Genomic DNA, 16,194 nt, shown 5'->3' with positions numbered 1-16,194 from the left:
AACCGGGTCGAGATGGGAAATCCCAAAGCATCTCAGCCCTTCCCAGAGCACGATCCTCTCCATCCTTCTCCAGCTGGACGGACAACCTCACGCCTCTTTCAGCACCCGCGAAATCAGAGGTGAGAGCACCTGGTTCTTGCTCTCTGTGTACCTGCCCTGAATCGCCATCTGAAATCACAAGATCCCTCCGTCGCCTACCCAGGGCCCTGCTATCCCACCTCAGGGGCGTTCCACAGCCAGACCCACCCAGCAAACCCATCCATGTAGTGATGAGCTGACTAGCAAGGTCTGCGCTGCTGCCATGCCCGAAACAACAGATTTATAGGTCAAGAAAGCATCCCCACACCGCCCCGCACACCTGCGTGCTCAGTTCCCTGCGTCCGTGCACAGGTAAAATAGACAAAGCCGTTTATTTCTCCCTCCCTCACCGACAAGCGCCAGAAGAACGACGGACCAGAGGAGCAAAGCGCTCCAGCCGAGCCTCCCGCGCGGCAGCGCCAGGCTTTGCAGAGCTACGGGGCCACCGCACGGCCCTGCAGATGTCATTTTGTGACATCTCCGGGCCGGTCTGTCGTCATGAATCAGCATTTCCCTTCATCAGAACAGCGCGGTGCTTCTCCCAAATGCACGGAAGAGAAACGCACATTTGCAGGCAGAGGAAGGAAAACAAAGCACGTGCGAGCAGCACTGTGCTATTTGTGGCAACGCCTCTCGCCCCGGCAAAGCGGAAGATGGCTGGAGCCAGGGCACGCGGCGTGCAAGGCGCACCGCAAAAGCTACCCTTCGCCCACCCGCCAGCTTTGGGCCAGGAATGTCCCGCCGTGCTCGGCACCCCGCCACCCACCCGGCTCTGCCCCAGGCTCCGTCCAGCATCGCCACCCCAGATCCCAGACACGGCTTGAGAAGGCTCCTGCCGTAACGCAGATCGGAGAGCAGCCACCGCCCGACGGGGAAATATCTGCTTCCCAAGCAGCGCCCAGGAAGGTTTAGAGACGGACGGGTGAGGGGCTGGGGTGAAGAGTGGAAAAATACCTCATAAACAGAGAAATTCAGATTACCCGTAAAGCTTTTTCAGGTCAAAGGGGGAAACGGATTTTTAATAGAAAATGGAAGTTATGGGATTGGCAATAGTTATGTGACAGACGCGTAGAGTTAAACCCAGATAATCTCCTTTACCATTTAGCATCGAGCACCATCCTAATTCCATGTTTCATAAAACTGTCTCCAAATCACCGAGAGAGATTAAAAATTTAGAAATAGCACTGCAATATTTTTAAACCAGAAATCACTGCTCACATCTGGTCAGATGTGCCGACCCTAACCTAGATATTGAGGGCATTAATTCACAGGAACCTGAAAAGAGGAGGCCAGAGGAGCCAAAATGGAACAGTTTCTGCTGGGGAAAACGCAGCGACGCAGGCGCACGGCACCAACCCTGGAGACCAGCCCGCCGGTAGCTGGAAGCTGCACAAAGCCCAGCACGTAGCCGGACACTGTCTAGCTTGCTCCGAAAGGCAGGTATTTTAAGTTATCAGAGCACAATCTTCTTAAATTGTAGTAAATTACAACCTGGAGGTATCGAAATATTAATATCTATCTGAGCTGGGAGAAGCAAGTCATTTTGCTATCATCCCTCAGGAATATTTACTAGTCTCGATGGCTGGACGTTCCAAACTCCACCACCTTCAGCGGCACGCCAAGCTCGGCACCGCAAAGCGCTGTGCTGCACAGAAAGCACTCATTCGCTCCCACGAGCGGCTAAGGCAGAGCGGCCGTAAGCTGACCCCAGGGTCTGCCACCAAGCCACGTATTTCTGGAAGAGGCAGCTGAGACGTAGGTGCGAGTCCTGCCCGAGGAGCGGCACGGGCTGCAACCTCAGCCTCTGGAAGCTTTCCTATGAGGTGGACTTAGGACTGCTCTCGGACAGCAACCAGCTTCGTGCCAGCGCAATTAGGGAGCTGTTTCTCCTGAGCCAAGAAGCTTTTTCTGCCCTCGATGCATGCATATCACCCGTGTTAGCAAGCTACTTGCTCAGGACCCCGCAGCCAGTCCCACACCCGCCCAAAGCCAGCAAGTTTCTCAAGGCTGAGCAAGGTCTTTTGCACATCTTTTGCACTGGGTGGAAACCCAGGAGAGATGGGAAAAGGCTAAACAAGGTGTGTTTTGAGGGTGTACGTGCAATCCCCTGGGCACGGGCAATCCAGCCTGGGCTGATGCTGCTCCTCGAGGGGTGGCAGAGGTCCGTGGCTGGCTGAGTACTCTCCTACAAAAGAGCAGCCACTGGAGGCTTGACTCTTTGCCACAATTAAGCGTGTTGCCGGCATTCAAAAGGAGGTTTTGCAGCACCCCAGGAAGGGCAGGCGCTAGGCTCGAGTTCACGTTACCCACTGGCAGCACCCCTCCCCAGACCTCCCTCCGGGGCTCGGTGTCTGACCACCCAGGTGCCCTGCAGCCCTCCTCCGCGGCCAGGTGAGGGGCCACGAGGCACCACCACGGCAGGAGCCCACCCGCAGCCCAGCACAGGGACTGCGGGAGCCACCGGGGCTTCTCCAGCCGCCAGCTGTACCGGGCTGCAGGGATGCCGTGAAGAACAGCAGGCTAATCACCACCTCACCGCTCATTTATTATCCTCATTAAGGGTGTTTGACACCTGCCCTGTTCAAGGAGAAAGCGAACAGGAGCTTGGCACGCATTGCAGGGTGGGAATTACAGGTAGGTGGCAAGTCCTAATCTTTCCTCTCTACTGCCTTAAGGTATGACAGTAATTCCATCACATACTGCCTGCGCATCTGTAATGCCGGAGCAGTCTTGGGCCTTCCCTGGAATGAGCTTCCTTCAAGCCCTGATCTTCAGGACACTTTTACTAGCCTCTCTCCTAATGAAGGGAGCGACCTTGGAGCTGACAGAGCGAGAAGCGACATCTCCAAGCATCACGGAAGGCACGGCGGGAGGAGCGGCCGAGAGGAGGTGAGAAACAGGAGGCTGGTACACTTCCAAGCAGAGCAGGAGCCACGCAGGATGCCACCCCACCGCCGTGGCTTTCCAGCCAAAGGGTTAAAGCGGCACCGCCAGCCTCCCCCGCACTGTGCCCCTCAGGGACCAGTCTCGGGGGGTGGAAATAGTGCCACAAAATGCCGAGCACAGCCCGTGGCGTCCAGCTGGTGCCCAGCACAGCGGCAGCAGCGATGGCAAGCACCTGCTGCAGCACCTTCCCTGCCCCGGCGCTGCGTTTCGGCTGCTGCCAGGCTCCCACCCTTGCGGCACAGTCCCTCCGGTCCGAGCACCACCATCATTCCCGACGCGCGGCCGCTGTCACCGCAAACCGAAGAGGGAGCGAAGGAGAACGCTGCCTCTGCTCTTCTGTGGGCAAGGACACCGCTCAAACACGCTGGGGGTACAAGCCGCCTGCTCCTTAGTGCATCTGCACGGAAATTAAGGCCTGAACCACCTCCAGCTATTACGACAGCTGTAACCCTTGCCTGGGAAAAAAAAAAAAAACAAACCAAAAACCAAAACCACTCCCTGCTGATTTGCCTGGCCCTGAACCTCCCCCATCAGCCTGCTGGAGGTACCAGTCCCACCACCCCACCCACACAGGGGGCCGAGCCAGAGCCGGACATCCCCGGCTCCGCACCACCTCCCGAGCCCCCCAAGCTGCCCGAGCTCCCCCCGGGCCCCTCTGCTCCGAGGGGTGAGGAAGGAGCCCAGGGACCACAGACGACGGCCTCTCCCTCCCCTTCCACAGCCACGCTGAACACAAAGTCTGAGGAGCCGCAGCCGAGCCCCGAGGGGACGCCTGGCGACGTTACCGAGCCAGGGTGACAGCAAGGTCCCCCCGGGGGGCCGAGCCAAGCAGGTACGAGGAGCAGGAGAGGGGATGCACCGGGGCTGCGTGTGCCCGCTGCCAGGCTTTCTCCGGAGCCGCCATCCGGCACGCCGCAGCCTGCATGCTGGCTTTACGAGGCGGAGACGAGGATCTCTGCCACGCGGCCGACAGGTCTGAGAAACAAGGGGAACGGATCAACAGAGCAAGCTCTGAAACCTCGCTCGCCTTCTCCTTTCCCCCTCTAAGTTGTGCCTGCTCCCTTTTCTCATGGCGAGGAGCTGACACAGCCCTTTCCAAGAGGCAGCAGCTGGGGCAAGCAGCATGCGTTAGCAAGAGTCGGGAAATGGATTTCCTAAATATTTGGTAGAGCTCTGCTGGCAGATGATGGCAGCAATATGGAGACTGTACGTGGTGGGGTTTATTTCCCAAGGATCTACAAGCAGGGAAAGGGTAACTCACAAAATGACGATTATGTCAAAATACGTAGCTGGCTACAATCTAGATTTCAAAGAGCAGAAACACTCTGCACCCAAACCCGCCGCTGCGCGAGCCTCCCGGTAAAGCCCGCGTCGGAACGGCCGCAAGAACCGAACACCTTCCTCCTCCGTGCCCTCCCAGGAGTCGCGCTTATTCACAGCCTGCTTATCTGGGTGCGGGATGACTTCACGTTATCCAAGGCACAGCCCAGAACTCGCGTGCTGCCATATCAGAAGAATTCCTGCCACAAAGAGACGCTTCCAGTTTTATTCTCGCGCTCGGCGCGTCAGCCGCTCCCCATCCCTCCACCTCAGGACCGCCCGGGCAGAGACCCGAGCGCCGCAGCAGGAGGATGCCCTGTGCCACGGCTGCCCAAAGCTAAGCCTACGGCTCCCGAGCAGCCCCCGGCTCCGGGAAGGGCTGCTCCATAGCACGTCCCTGGCACTCGCCACTCGCGCGAGGCTCAGCCTGCTCCTCCAGAGAACAAACGCACCAGGAAATATTAGGGTTGCCTAGATCGATTTTCTCATCCAAAGGCAGGAGCAGCCCTCAGCCCGCACCAGGTGCAGGTAAGGGCTCCGGGCAAGTCGCCATCGTGGCTCCTTGCACTGGGAAATTTTGGCTATCCGCAGGATAAACAAACACCGGGCATGGCGAGGAGTTCAGCACTGCAGGCTTCTCCTCCGTGCATTTAATGAGGTTTCCATGTTTCATTTCAGAGACAAACGAGCGCTGTGCCACACTGGGGGGCCGAGATGGGGAAAGATTAAAAAACGCAAGCCGCATAGCTCACTGCACCCAATACAGGAACATAACGCAAATATAATGCCAATATAAATCAGGCGGCAGAGAGATCCAGCAAGAGCACGCAGGGAGACGCTTTCCCAGCTCCAAGCCTCTCAATTTTGACCAGTATGCTCTTCATCACACCGCTCGCCACTCGCCTCCCCTCCTCCTCCTCTGCCTGGCTGCTCTCACTCACCCTGCCAGACCATCTTTCTGCTCAACTCCCCGTTTGTTTGCTTGCCAACCACCTATTTTTGTTTATTTTATGAGCGAGGGAGAAATAAGCAGCTACAGCCCATCGAGGGCTTTCTGAACTTCAGCGGTCCCCCGGATCAAATGTTTATTTGATTTCAGTTTCTACTTGAGCTCTTGTTCTACAGCAGGGACACGTTAAAAGGATGTGCTTCGATGCCCAGAAATATTAAGTGTCTGAAAGGTTTATCATGCATTAAACAATTCTTTTTTTTTTTATCCTATTATTATAATGAAACTTCCATTGCATGGCTGTCCTCTCTTTGGAACCGTTTCACTTTAACACTTTCCATCGCTGAGACTGTTCAACACTGAAGATACATTTTATTTCTTAAAAAAAAAAAAGAGAAAATGAGGCCACAAGGACTTGTGCTAATGGAGGCTTTTAATTTGCTCTTCTCAGAAGAGAGAGCTCTGTGGGAAGAGATCCCTTTTCCAAGAAGCTGGGGCTGAAAAACACACAAAAGCGATAAACCCAGCACAGCTCTTCATTATTTTGACTATTGTGGGGAAGAAATTGTAGCATCCTCAACAGTTATTTGTTTTCAGTTTTGTTTTTTCCTTTTAGCACAGTAAAAAATGCAAATGTAAGCAAAGCAGACGCTGGCACATTTGGCTCAGCAGATCCTGAGCACAATAGCGATTTTGGGTAAAGCTCCCAAACGCAGTTTTATTCCAGCTTGAATAAAGCAGCTATTCCATAATTAATAATTGATGGAATAATTGATCATCACCACACGACCGGACAGGATGCTCCTATTAAACCTCGGTAAATATTTTTCATGGGATTAACGTTCAGATAAACAGGTAACATAATAGGCAGCAAGAGAAGTCTCACGTAAGGAGGCAGCTTTCGCTTTCCTCGTTTCCTAAAATTTCCCCCCTTGCTGTTCTCAAATGTCAAAAAAAAGATAATTAGGGCAAATGTCATTTTACATCCTCCAAGCGGACAGTTTCCCAAAAGGTGGACGCTTCCATCACCGCATCCGCAGATGGGGTCATGTGCAAAGAGGTAATTTGTTACAGAAACATAATTAAAAATTCCCGCAGAATCGGAAACGGGCAATTCCTTTATGTAACATCGATCGCTTGTTGTCACAAACGCACTGTGATTTAACTACCCACGTTACGTGCGGCTCCTCGGCTTCCCTTTTCTGACTGCATCTAGAGCAGAGGCTTGGGTCAGAGTGTTACCTCTATAGATTTGGACAGCATTCACTTAATCCCCAACTTTAAATTAATCTGTAATCTTTAAGCGTGCATCTCCTTGACACGCTTGTTTTGTGATTTTTTTTTTTTCTGCCCCCTCCTCTCCCCCTGCAATCTGATTTATAGCAAGCCGCCGGGATACGCTTCACGCAGCATTCCTGGAGGGAAGGATGCGATTTTTAAAGCCCCGCCGGACTGGCTCTGTCTTAGGGACCGGCCCGTCGCTCGCAGCGCTCCGGGGAAGCGGGGACCGGAGCGCAGCCCCGGGAAGCGCCGGCGGGGAGATGCTGCGGCCGTCGGCGCGGTGCCACCAGCCCCGGGCCACCGCCACCAGCCCCGGGCCACCGCCGGGCAGCGGCTGCGGGACCGGCCCGGTCCCGCTCCGGACGGCCGGGGCGAGCGCTCCGAGGGCGCGGGCGAGCTGCGGGGAGGCGGCCCCGAGGGGTGCCCCGAGAGCCCCGCGACCGCTCCCCGCAGCCCCGGGAGCCCCGCAGCCGGAGCCCCGCAGCCCCGGGAGCCCCCGCCAGCCCGGGACCCCCGGCACCGCTGGCGGGCAGAGCCCGACGCCCCCCCCCCGCCCGCCCCAACCTACCTTTCCGCAAAGAGTACAGCAGGAAAAAAGTTACCAGCCACATGCCATAAAGAGCAGCTGCGGCCCCGGGCTGCGGCGCAATTGCGGGTGCGGTGCCCCGGCGTGCCGCGCTGCCAGCCGGGCTGAGGTGCCCAGAGCCGAGCTCGCAGCCGCTCCTCCTCCTCCTCCCCTCTCCCGGCGAGTGGCGTCGGGAGGGTGGGCCGGGCTCCCGCGCACTCCCCGCCCCGCTCCGCTCCCCGCCGCGCCCGCGGAGGGCTGGGGGCCGCCCCCCCCCGCTGCCCTCCTCCTCCTCCCCGCGCGGCCGGCAGCAGCCCCGCTGCCAGCCCGGGCTGCGCCCACCGGCACCCCCCGCCCCGCCGCACCGGGCGAGCCCCACGGTGGCCAGCGCGCCCGCGGGCGTTAGCGACGGCTGCCCCACGAAGCCCAGCTCCCGCACCCCGGCCCCTCGCCGTTCCCCGGGCTGAGCTGCGGCCGGGGCACCCGAGCCTTGCAGCTGGCAGCAATCCTCCTCCCCGGGCCTCCGGGATGCTTTTCAGCAGCCCGAGGACAGAAACCGGGCTTTTCCGACACAAACGGCGCCGGCCCGTGCTGCTCCCGTGGCCGGGGACGCCAGCAAGATAGGGCCTAGCAGACCTCGCTACACACGCGTTCCTCCAGCCAGCAAATAACAAAGAAATACCAGCTAATGCTTCACTTCGGGGTGCGTTCCTCTAAGGCTTAACTCAAGCCTAGGATCTTACTCCCCAAGACTTAGTCACACCAGAGCCCATTTGTCCGGACCGTCAGAGCAGTTCAGAATGTCTTTTCTCGAAGTGATCGTGGCAGGTTTTCTTTGCTTTCCAAAACAGCCTTTCCAATCCCACTTTGTTGGAAAATAAACAGAAAGAAAGATTGAAGCCTTCCGATTTCAAACAAAACAACCACTAGAAAAAACATTCTGTACCGATTTTCAAAAAAAGCACTGTTCAAATTTAGTTGAAAACCTAACCATCATCACCCCGCAAAAAAAAAAAATCAGAAAAACAACAGCTCCTTGGGCATTTTCAACCCACACCGGTTCGTTGCGATTCTTCATCCTTGGGAGTCCCTTGGACGGGCCAGAGCTCACCCGCACCGCCGGGGTGGTACTGGCACGGCGCGGGCAAGCGATTCCCATTTCGCAGAGGACGGGCACGGCCGAAGGACACAGAGAAGCTGGCAGGGCTACGGCTCCCACGCAGCCACCCACGTCCCCCCTCCCCACTCCAGGCCACCCACACCAGGGACCCTCATTTTAGTGATGAGCACGATGAGGCCAGCTGTCAGCCCACCCACGTACAGGCGCCTGCCCAGACCTCAGCGCCAAAAGCCAACGGCAGCGGCAGGAGCAAACACCGTGCCCGTGCTGCGTGGGTCCGACACGCCACGGCCTTTCCTCCTCCTCCCGAGGATGCACGTCCCCTTCCTCGGCGCTGCCAAGCTCCGCGGCTCCGTCACCACCCCCTACTCAGCCCGTTCCCAGGCCACCTCAGCAGCTCTGTCACAGCGCGTGGGTGTCCCCGGCACACAGCCCTCCCACACGTGCACATGCTCCTCCCGGGCCCCACACCGCCTGCTGCCGGCTCACTCGTACCCCCGGCCGCACCGTCAGCGTCCCAAGAGGCGATGAAGCAGCAGCTGATGCACACCCGGTGCCCACACATCCCTCCGGGAATCGAGGTGCATTTCATTTGCCACCTACATCCGTATACAGATGTTAGCTGATACTTCGCAAGGAAATTGGTATTCAGGCCCACACCCAAGGCAACAAGCAAATCCCGGGCTCTGGGGAGCCCCAGCCACATGCCAGGCATCTGCCCCCTTCCCTCCCCAGCAGCTGCTGCAGGATGGCAGCACAGGCCAGCCTGCTGGCAGGAATCTTCCAGCCACAAAACCCGCTACAGCATTTTGCTATCCGGCACGCAACGTGTTGGACTCGGGTGCAGTTTCTACCCTCCTGCGCTCAGCAGTGAATGAAACAGGGGCACGGGGGCTGCCAGGGCACCCGCTGGCACCGCACCCGCAGGCACTCACAGATCTCCACATGTGCAGGGGGAGTAAATGCTACTCACCTGTTTGTTTTTAGCTCCCTTGGCAGTTCAGCATCTCCAATAGGTTTCCTCATCATCCCTAGCTCAGAGAATCAGCCTCTACCGAGCGCCCTAACCTCCCCCTGCCAAAAGCTCCTTCCTCCAGGACAACATCTGCCGGCAAGACGGGCAGCAGCTCAGGGAGAGACAACAGCTAAAGGCTGACAGGGTGAGCAACCGGCCCCGGCTCACGCTTGGGGAGCTGCGGCAAGCCCTCAAGCTGCCTGTGCCGTTCATTACGGCCCCGTTTGCTCCTCCATTGATTGCTCAGCCCAGGCCATTTGTCAGCCTCCTGAGCCCAGGCACACGCGCAGGTCTGGCAGCGGAGGGCAGGCAGCCAGGCGCTCCCCAGAGCTGGTTCCTGCGAGCCCACACCTGGGACTCGGCTCCCGCCCAGCAGCCACCATTTAGGGACAGCAGCCTCCCCGCAGCTCCCGCATTTGAATGTGCACAGGAAGCATTTGTGCAGCTCCTTTGCATGAGCGCTCAGCCCCAAAAGCCGGTATCCTGCTAACATCCACCCCATCAGCAGGCTGCAACGGCATCATGTGCTTCATGCAGCTGTGATCAGGAAGGACTGAAAATCATCACATTAATTATTTGGGCAGCACCGACCTGCGCTTTGGCAGCACATAGGAGGCTCCCAGGAAGCGAGGCCAGCACAAATGCACTGGGAGATGCGCGTCTCGCGCTCCCTGTAGCCACTGACCTGCTAACAGGGAGCGAGCAGCCTGCCAGAGCCAGCAGCAAGCCCAGCTGAAGCTCATACCGAGGAATTATTCCCCCAGCTCCAACTCCACACAAGACACAGGAGAAATTATAGCAATGCCTGCCCACACACAGTTCTGCACCCTGACTGGCTTCCCCCGTCGGGAGAGGGGACCCTCTGCACTTCAGCACAGCAGAACACCTAGGGCAGGGGCTTTCCCACAAGAGCCACGCTTCCACCGCTCCGGAGGGCGAGGGGCAGTGCTGCCCCAGGCGCTGGAGCCCAGCCAGCATCCTCTAACCTCCCCCTCCCCAGCATTTGTTCTGGCCCTGGGCAGCACTCGCACTCAGCTCCAGGGTCCCCCAGGCCCCCGAGCTCTGGGGATCACAGGGGTGCCCCGCACTCCCGTGCCCTGTTTAGCCAGCCAGGTGCCTTCCCCTAAGGCTAGTTCTTCCACTGATACGCAAAAAATCACCTCCATACAAGCACAGAGGAGGAAAGCAGCCAAAAGGAGGGTCCCGAGAGGCACCCCCAGTTACCAGGGTCAGCAGCAGGCCAAGGCTTTGCCCTGTGCCAGGGAAGAGGGGCTGCAGAGGGGCACACAGTGCTGCGGGGAGCACCCCTCGCCCCGGCGTCCCTCTGGCCAGGGCACGCCTCACCTCCCGCCGGTCCCCAGCCCCGTGCCCTCAGCCGCCCTCCCGGACAAATCCCCCGGAGGAAGCAGCCATTAAAACAACAGGGCTACTTATCTGGCGCTAGCCGATTTCCACAAAGCGCTTCCCACGCAGTCACGAACTTAGCCTCACAGCACCCCTCCGGCGAGCAGGGCCAGCCCGCTGTGTCCCCACACCCGCCACCCTGCTCCGCAGGGGCTGAGGCACAGGCCTTGCTCTGCACAGTAGCCCCTAGCCCTACATGGTGGCCCCTGGCAGTGCACAGCCAGCCCAGCCCCACCAGTAGCCCCAGAAGGAGTAAGAGCCTTCAGGGAGGAGGAGGAAAAAGGCTTTGGGGGTAATTGCAGAACAGGCTGCAGCTGGGCTAACTGCTGGGAGCACCTGGACCTTGGGAAATGGCCGGGCACACCTGCGGGGTCTGTCAGCGACGCCTGTCCCGGCCCCCTGCGCCCCTCGGCCTGGGCACGGGGCAACCCCAAGGCTGGCCCTGTGCAGGGGCTGCCCGGGGCGGTGCTGGGGGGAACTGTCCCCGCCTTGCCTGCGGGCGTGTTGCAGCCCTGCTCCGTGCCTGTTTCCCCAGGGGCAGAGGGGAGCGAGCAGCTGCCACGGGGGCGGCGGGAGGATGAATGCTCCCGGGGTGGCGAGGGGCTTGCTGCCGGGTGCAGGGGGCTGGCAAGCCCGTGGGCAGGCAGATGCCAGCAGGTCACCGTGCCCAGGACCCCCGCGGGTCGCCTGCGCTACAGAAACGGCTGCGCTTCCATGAGGGACCCCCCGGGGCTTGTGAAGGGCTCCGGGCACCCCCGGGCTGAGCAGGAGCCCCTGCCCAGAGCCGGGGTTTATAGAATCACGGAATCGTTTAGGTTGGAAAAGACCTTTAGGATCATCCTGTCCAACCAGTTTGCTGCGGAAGCAGGCAGCCGGGACACTCCGGGGTGACTCTCCGGGATGCTGCTCCAGGATGCTCCGGGATGCTCCGGGACGCTTCGGGGTGACTCTCCGGAACACTCCGGGACGCTCCGGGGTGACTCTCTGGGATGCTCCAGGATGCTCCGGGACGCTCCGGGGTGACTCTCCAGAACACTCCGGGACGCTCCGGGGTGACTCTCTGGGATGCTCCGGGACGCTCCGGGATGCTCCGGGACGCCCCGGGATGCTCCGGGACGCTCCGGGGTGACTCTCCGGGACGCTCCGGAACGCTCCGGCACGCCGCTGCCCGGGGCAGGCTCTCCCCGAGCAGGAAGCTTGATTTCTGCTTCCCCCTAGTGTTGCTGCAGCGCGGAGCGGGGAGGCTCGGGCTCTGCCGGGGCTGCGGCCGCTGCCGGGAGCCTTGGCCCGGCCCCGCTTGCCCCCCGCGCCCCCCCGGGGTCCGGCCCCGCTCCCGCTGCAGCAGGGGCACGGCGGCCCTCGCCTCCAGCCCGGCCGGCTCTTACGACCCCGACACGCAGCTGCGGGCAGGGTGGCCCTAAGTCTGTGGGCAGGGTGGCCCCGAAGCTGCGGGCAGGGTTGCCCCAGAGCTGCGGGCAGGGTGTCCCCAAAGCTGCGGGCAGGGTTGCCCCAAAGCTGCAGGCAGGGTGGCCCCGAAGCTGCGGGCAGGGTGGCCCCGAAGCTGCGGGCAGGGTTGCCCTAAATCTGCAGGCAGGGTGGCCCTAAAGCTGCGGGCAGGGTGGCCCTAAAGCTGCGGGCAGGGTTGCCCCAGAGCTGCAGGCAGGGTGGCCCCGAAGCTGCGGGCAGGGTTGCCCCAGAGCTGCAGGCAGGGTTGCCCCAGAGCCGCAGGCAGGGTGGCCCTAAAGCTGCGGGCAGGGTGGCCCTAAAGCTGCGGGCAGGGTTGCCCCAGAGCTGCAGGCAGGGTTGCCCTAAAGCTGCGGGCAGGGTGGCCCCGAAGCTGCGGGCAGGGTGGCCACAAAGCTGCGGGCAAGGTTGCCCCGAAGCTGCGGGCAGGGTGGCCCCAAAGCTGCAGGCAGGGTGGCCCCGAAGCTGCGGGCAGGGTTGCCCCAAAGCTGCAGGCAGGGTGGCCCCAAAGCTGCGGGCAGGGTGGCCCCGATGCCCAAGTGACTTAGGAGCACAGGTCGGGGAAACTCGCGGCAGAGTTCGCACTCCTGTCACCGAGCAGCATTTCAGCACCCTGGGTTTTCAAGCCTGGCTGAGGTGAGGGTGCGTGAGGGGTGCGCCCAGGCGCGGCTGGGGTCCCGACACAGCGCAGAGGGAAGCCCCGCACAACGCAGGCGAGCGGGGTCCATGTCCTCGCCAGCCTGGAGTCACCAGGAGCTCTGCAAAGCCTCAGCAGGGCCAAGACACGGTCCTGAGATGCACGGGCTGGATTCACGAGGACCCCTCTTTGCCTCCCAGCTTTGTCCCACTGTGAAACCCACCGTGAGGAGCCAGCCCGCCCATCCCTGGGCTCGCGCTGCCGAAGCCGAGCTGCCGGGCTGCGCTCACACAGCATCGCTGCTGCACGGCTGTTCTGCCGGCCCGGCTCCGGGGCAGCCGTCCGTCTTAGCGTGAGCAGTTATTTCCTAATAACCACTGCTCTGGGGCACGTGCAACATGGAAATGAGGGCTGAAATGTTATTTACTTTGGTTGGGAGGATAATTTAAGACCGCGGAGCGCTGCTGTTTTGGCAGACACGTTGCTGTTGATGGATGCGCTGCCTTTTCGGGAGCAGAACAAAGGGAGAACGAGGCGTGTGGCTGGCTCCCCGCCAGCCCGGCCCCATCTCTCCACGTCGTCAAGTGTTCCTCTTTGGCTCCATTAGTCACCATTTGCTGCTCTCCTGTTTTAACTAATGAGGAGACATTTTGCATTCACATTTCCTCGTGGGCCAAACGCATCCCTGGCATCACAGAGATGGCGGAGCAGTGCCGGTGGGCTGCAGGCTGGGCGAGCTGAGCAGCCGGCCTCCCTGCCTGCTGCTCCGCCTGCTCCGGCCCCGGTGCCTCATCTCCGCACATTCGGTCGTGGATTAAGCACAAGAGCTGGCCAAGCCACAGCCGGCCGGAGCCCCTCTCCCTCCTGCCTGTCCATCCAGAGACTGGCAAAGCAAACTGGGAATAATAGCCAGCGCCAAGGGGAAGCTGTTCAGAACTGGAAGTCTTCCCAGAGGAAAAGGACACTCCAGTTGTCCACCGTATTATTTACCCAATCCCCTTTGTGTCACAGAAAAGATTGACTTTGAGAAGATTAATGGCTCAAGGGACTGTGAGAGAAATCCTCCAAGATTGCCTGGTTCAGGGGAGAAGACGAACGCCTCCTCGCGAGGCCGCAGCTCCCGGCTGACCCGCGGGGCTGCGGGCGCAGGGAAAGGGCTGCGGGGCTGGGGCTCATCCCACGGGGCACCCCCCGACGGCGACAGCGACTCCCCCTGCCCAGGCCCTGGGCACAGCAGCCGCCTCTCGCCGGGGCAGCGGCGGGAGAAAGACAGCCGGGCGGAGACAAGGCGGCCTTTCCCCGTGGTCTTCCCAGCTTCCCGTTCCCATAGCTCCTGGGTGCAAAGTCCGAAGCAAAGGACTGCGGAGGCGTGGAGAGGAGCTGAGAGCCCTGCCTCGGAAGCGGCTCGCGCCCGTTTGCTGGCCCGGCGAGCAGGGGCTGCTGGCAGCACCCCGTCCGCTGGCACGGGGAGGCCATGTTTACCGTGCATCATATAATTTGCTTATGCCTTTCCCCTGTTCCTGGTTCCCAGGTTCCCCGGCTCCATCCTGGAGGGGCAGGTAGCTAGGCTGCTGGCACTTTAGCTCTGATAACAGCCTGGCCTCCAAACGTAACCCCCAGCGCAAGCCTTCGGTGCTGGCAGCGTGTCCTGCTCTGCCGCTGCACACCCCGCACACCCCGCCAGTGTCCCCGACCCACGGCGCAGCCCCCGAGCCCCAGCCGGGGGTGCGAGGGGCTGGGCGAGCGTGCGTGCGCACGTGGGTGTCCGCAAGCCGCGCAGCGTAATGCTATTAATGCCATCTGGTGCCGAGACGGAGATCCCCCTGCGCAGGGAGCCAGACACGGCTTTTCGCTCCCTTAATCTCCTCCCTTCGAGCTGCAGGGGCTCTGTCTGTGGGGCTCTGCGGGGGGCCGGGGCCCGGGGACACGCACCCTGAAGGGCATGCCTCTGCCCTGAGCCCTGGCACGGCCGGGCGCTGGGGAAGACGGGGAGCCCCGGGAGGAAGGGGGACCCTGCTGAGGACAGGCTCATTCCGCACACCCGCTGCCCTCCCGGCTGCTGTGCCCTTCAGCTCCTTCTTTAGGGGGTCACAACCACGCCGCGCTCCTCGCCGGCGAGGACCGGGGGTCAGAGCAGGGGGCGGGCAGGGCCAGCTGTGCTGCGAGCAAACCCTTCGGCTTGTCTGCGCTGTTAAACAGCGCTTTTCTCCCACTGCCGAAGGACTCCGGGTCCTGTTCAAGCTCTGCGAAGCTGCAATGAGCCTTTATTAGTGGGTCAGTGTCAAGCCGAAATTATATTTCAAGATAATCTCCTTACTGTGTTAAATAAACACCTCAGATTAGACAAATTGCACGGATTTTGTCTAATAACCTTCCCCCAGCTAATCCTATTTTACTGTCAATGTCTGACCTCTGCTGGAGCCCAAACAGCCGGGTGGGCTGGTTCCCCCTCTGCCAGCAGCGCCGGGGTGGTCGGCTCCCAGGACACGGAGCCGCGCACGCCTGAGCCCCGCCGGGCTGCGGACCCAGCGGGGGCTTCAGGCAGAGGGGAAACGCCCCGAGCCAGGCAAGGGCTGGCAAAGCAAAGCACCCGCCAAAGCACCCCCGCGTCCCGCCGAAGCCGGGAGCGAGCTCCCCGCTGTGCCCGTCTCCGCAGTTCTCACCTCTCTGCGTGTTTCAGGTGACCCGAGGCACGCCTCCGGCCGCAAAGCCTGCGGGGCAAGGGGTCAAGGGTGCTGGGGGGCAGCGGTTTGGGGGCAGGCAGCCCCAGCCCTCCGCAGCTCCGGGGGCCAGCGGAGCTGTCAGCGGGCTTGCCCGGCTGTCGCTAGGTGTCTGTGTCGGCCCGGCTCCCCACGCACAGGCACCCCCGAGCTACGTCCCTGCTCGCTCGCTGCCCAACTGCGGGAGAGTTTTGTTGCTTTTTGGTTTTTTTACAAAAGAGGTGTTTCCGTATCTGTCCAAAATGAGAGAGGCTGTGAAACCAATGAGCTGGATGCACCAGCCAGGTGGTGCCTGGACCAAGCCCTCCAAGCAAGCAAGCACGGGAACAGCCCCGCGCAAACAGCACGTGCCCACGGGTGCAGCCTGCAGCGCGCGGGGCCGTGCTGCAAACCCCTCGCAGCACATGCCGTGGGGTTCGGGTACCCGCAGCCAGCGTTCGCGCTGGGCGAGAGGGGTGTTTCTTCAAAGCAGGCGGGGTGGTGGGGAGCAGGAGCGTCCCTCCCTCCACAGGCCCCGGTGCAAACCTGGAGCGGAGGCGGCCGGCTGCTCCGTGCCATGGGTGTGCGGAGGAGCCAGCGGAAACCTTTCTTGGGTCTGTGTTGGAAGATGTCTGCAGGGCAGAAAAGTCATTGGTGCCGGGGGCGCAGAGTGGGCGATTTAAATGCCTCGGGCACAAAGTTCAACCTGTCTCAGC

General features: G+C 60.8%; 1 protein-coding gene across 1 annotated transcript in view; it reads right to left on the bottom strand.

The window, feature by feature from the left end:
- The window catches only part of DSCAML1 (DS cell adhesion molecule like 1), a 110,695-nt gene extending 103,510 nt beyond the window's left edge, over positions 1-7,185 (bottom strand). Inside the window, exon 1 of the mRNA XM_075723223.1 lies at positions 7,143-7,185. Within this exon, the coding sequence (XP_075579338.1) occupies positions 7,143-7,185 (43 nt within the window). The remainder of the gene's footprint in view (positions 1-7,142) is intronic.
- Positions 7,186-16,194: the final 9,009 nt, after the last annotated feature.

This window comes from Pelecanus crispus, chromosome 19, assembly GCF_030463565.1.
Source record: "Pelecanus crispus isolate bPelCri1 chromosome 19, bPelCri1.pri, whole genome shotgun sequence".
NCBI lineage: Eukaryota > Metazoa > Chordata > Aves > Pelecaniformes > Pelecanidae > Pelecanus > Pelecanus crispus.
This window is presented reverse-complemented; position numbering and strand designations above follow the sequence as displayed.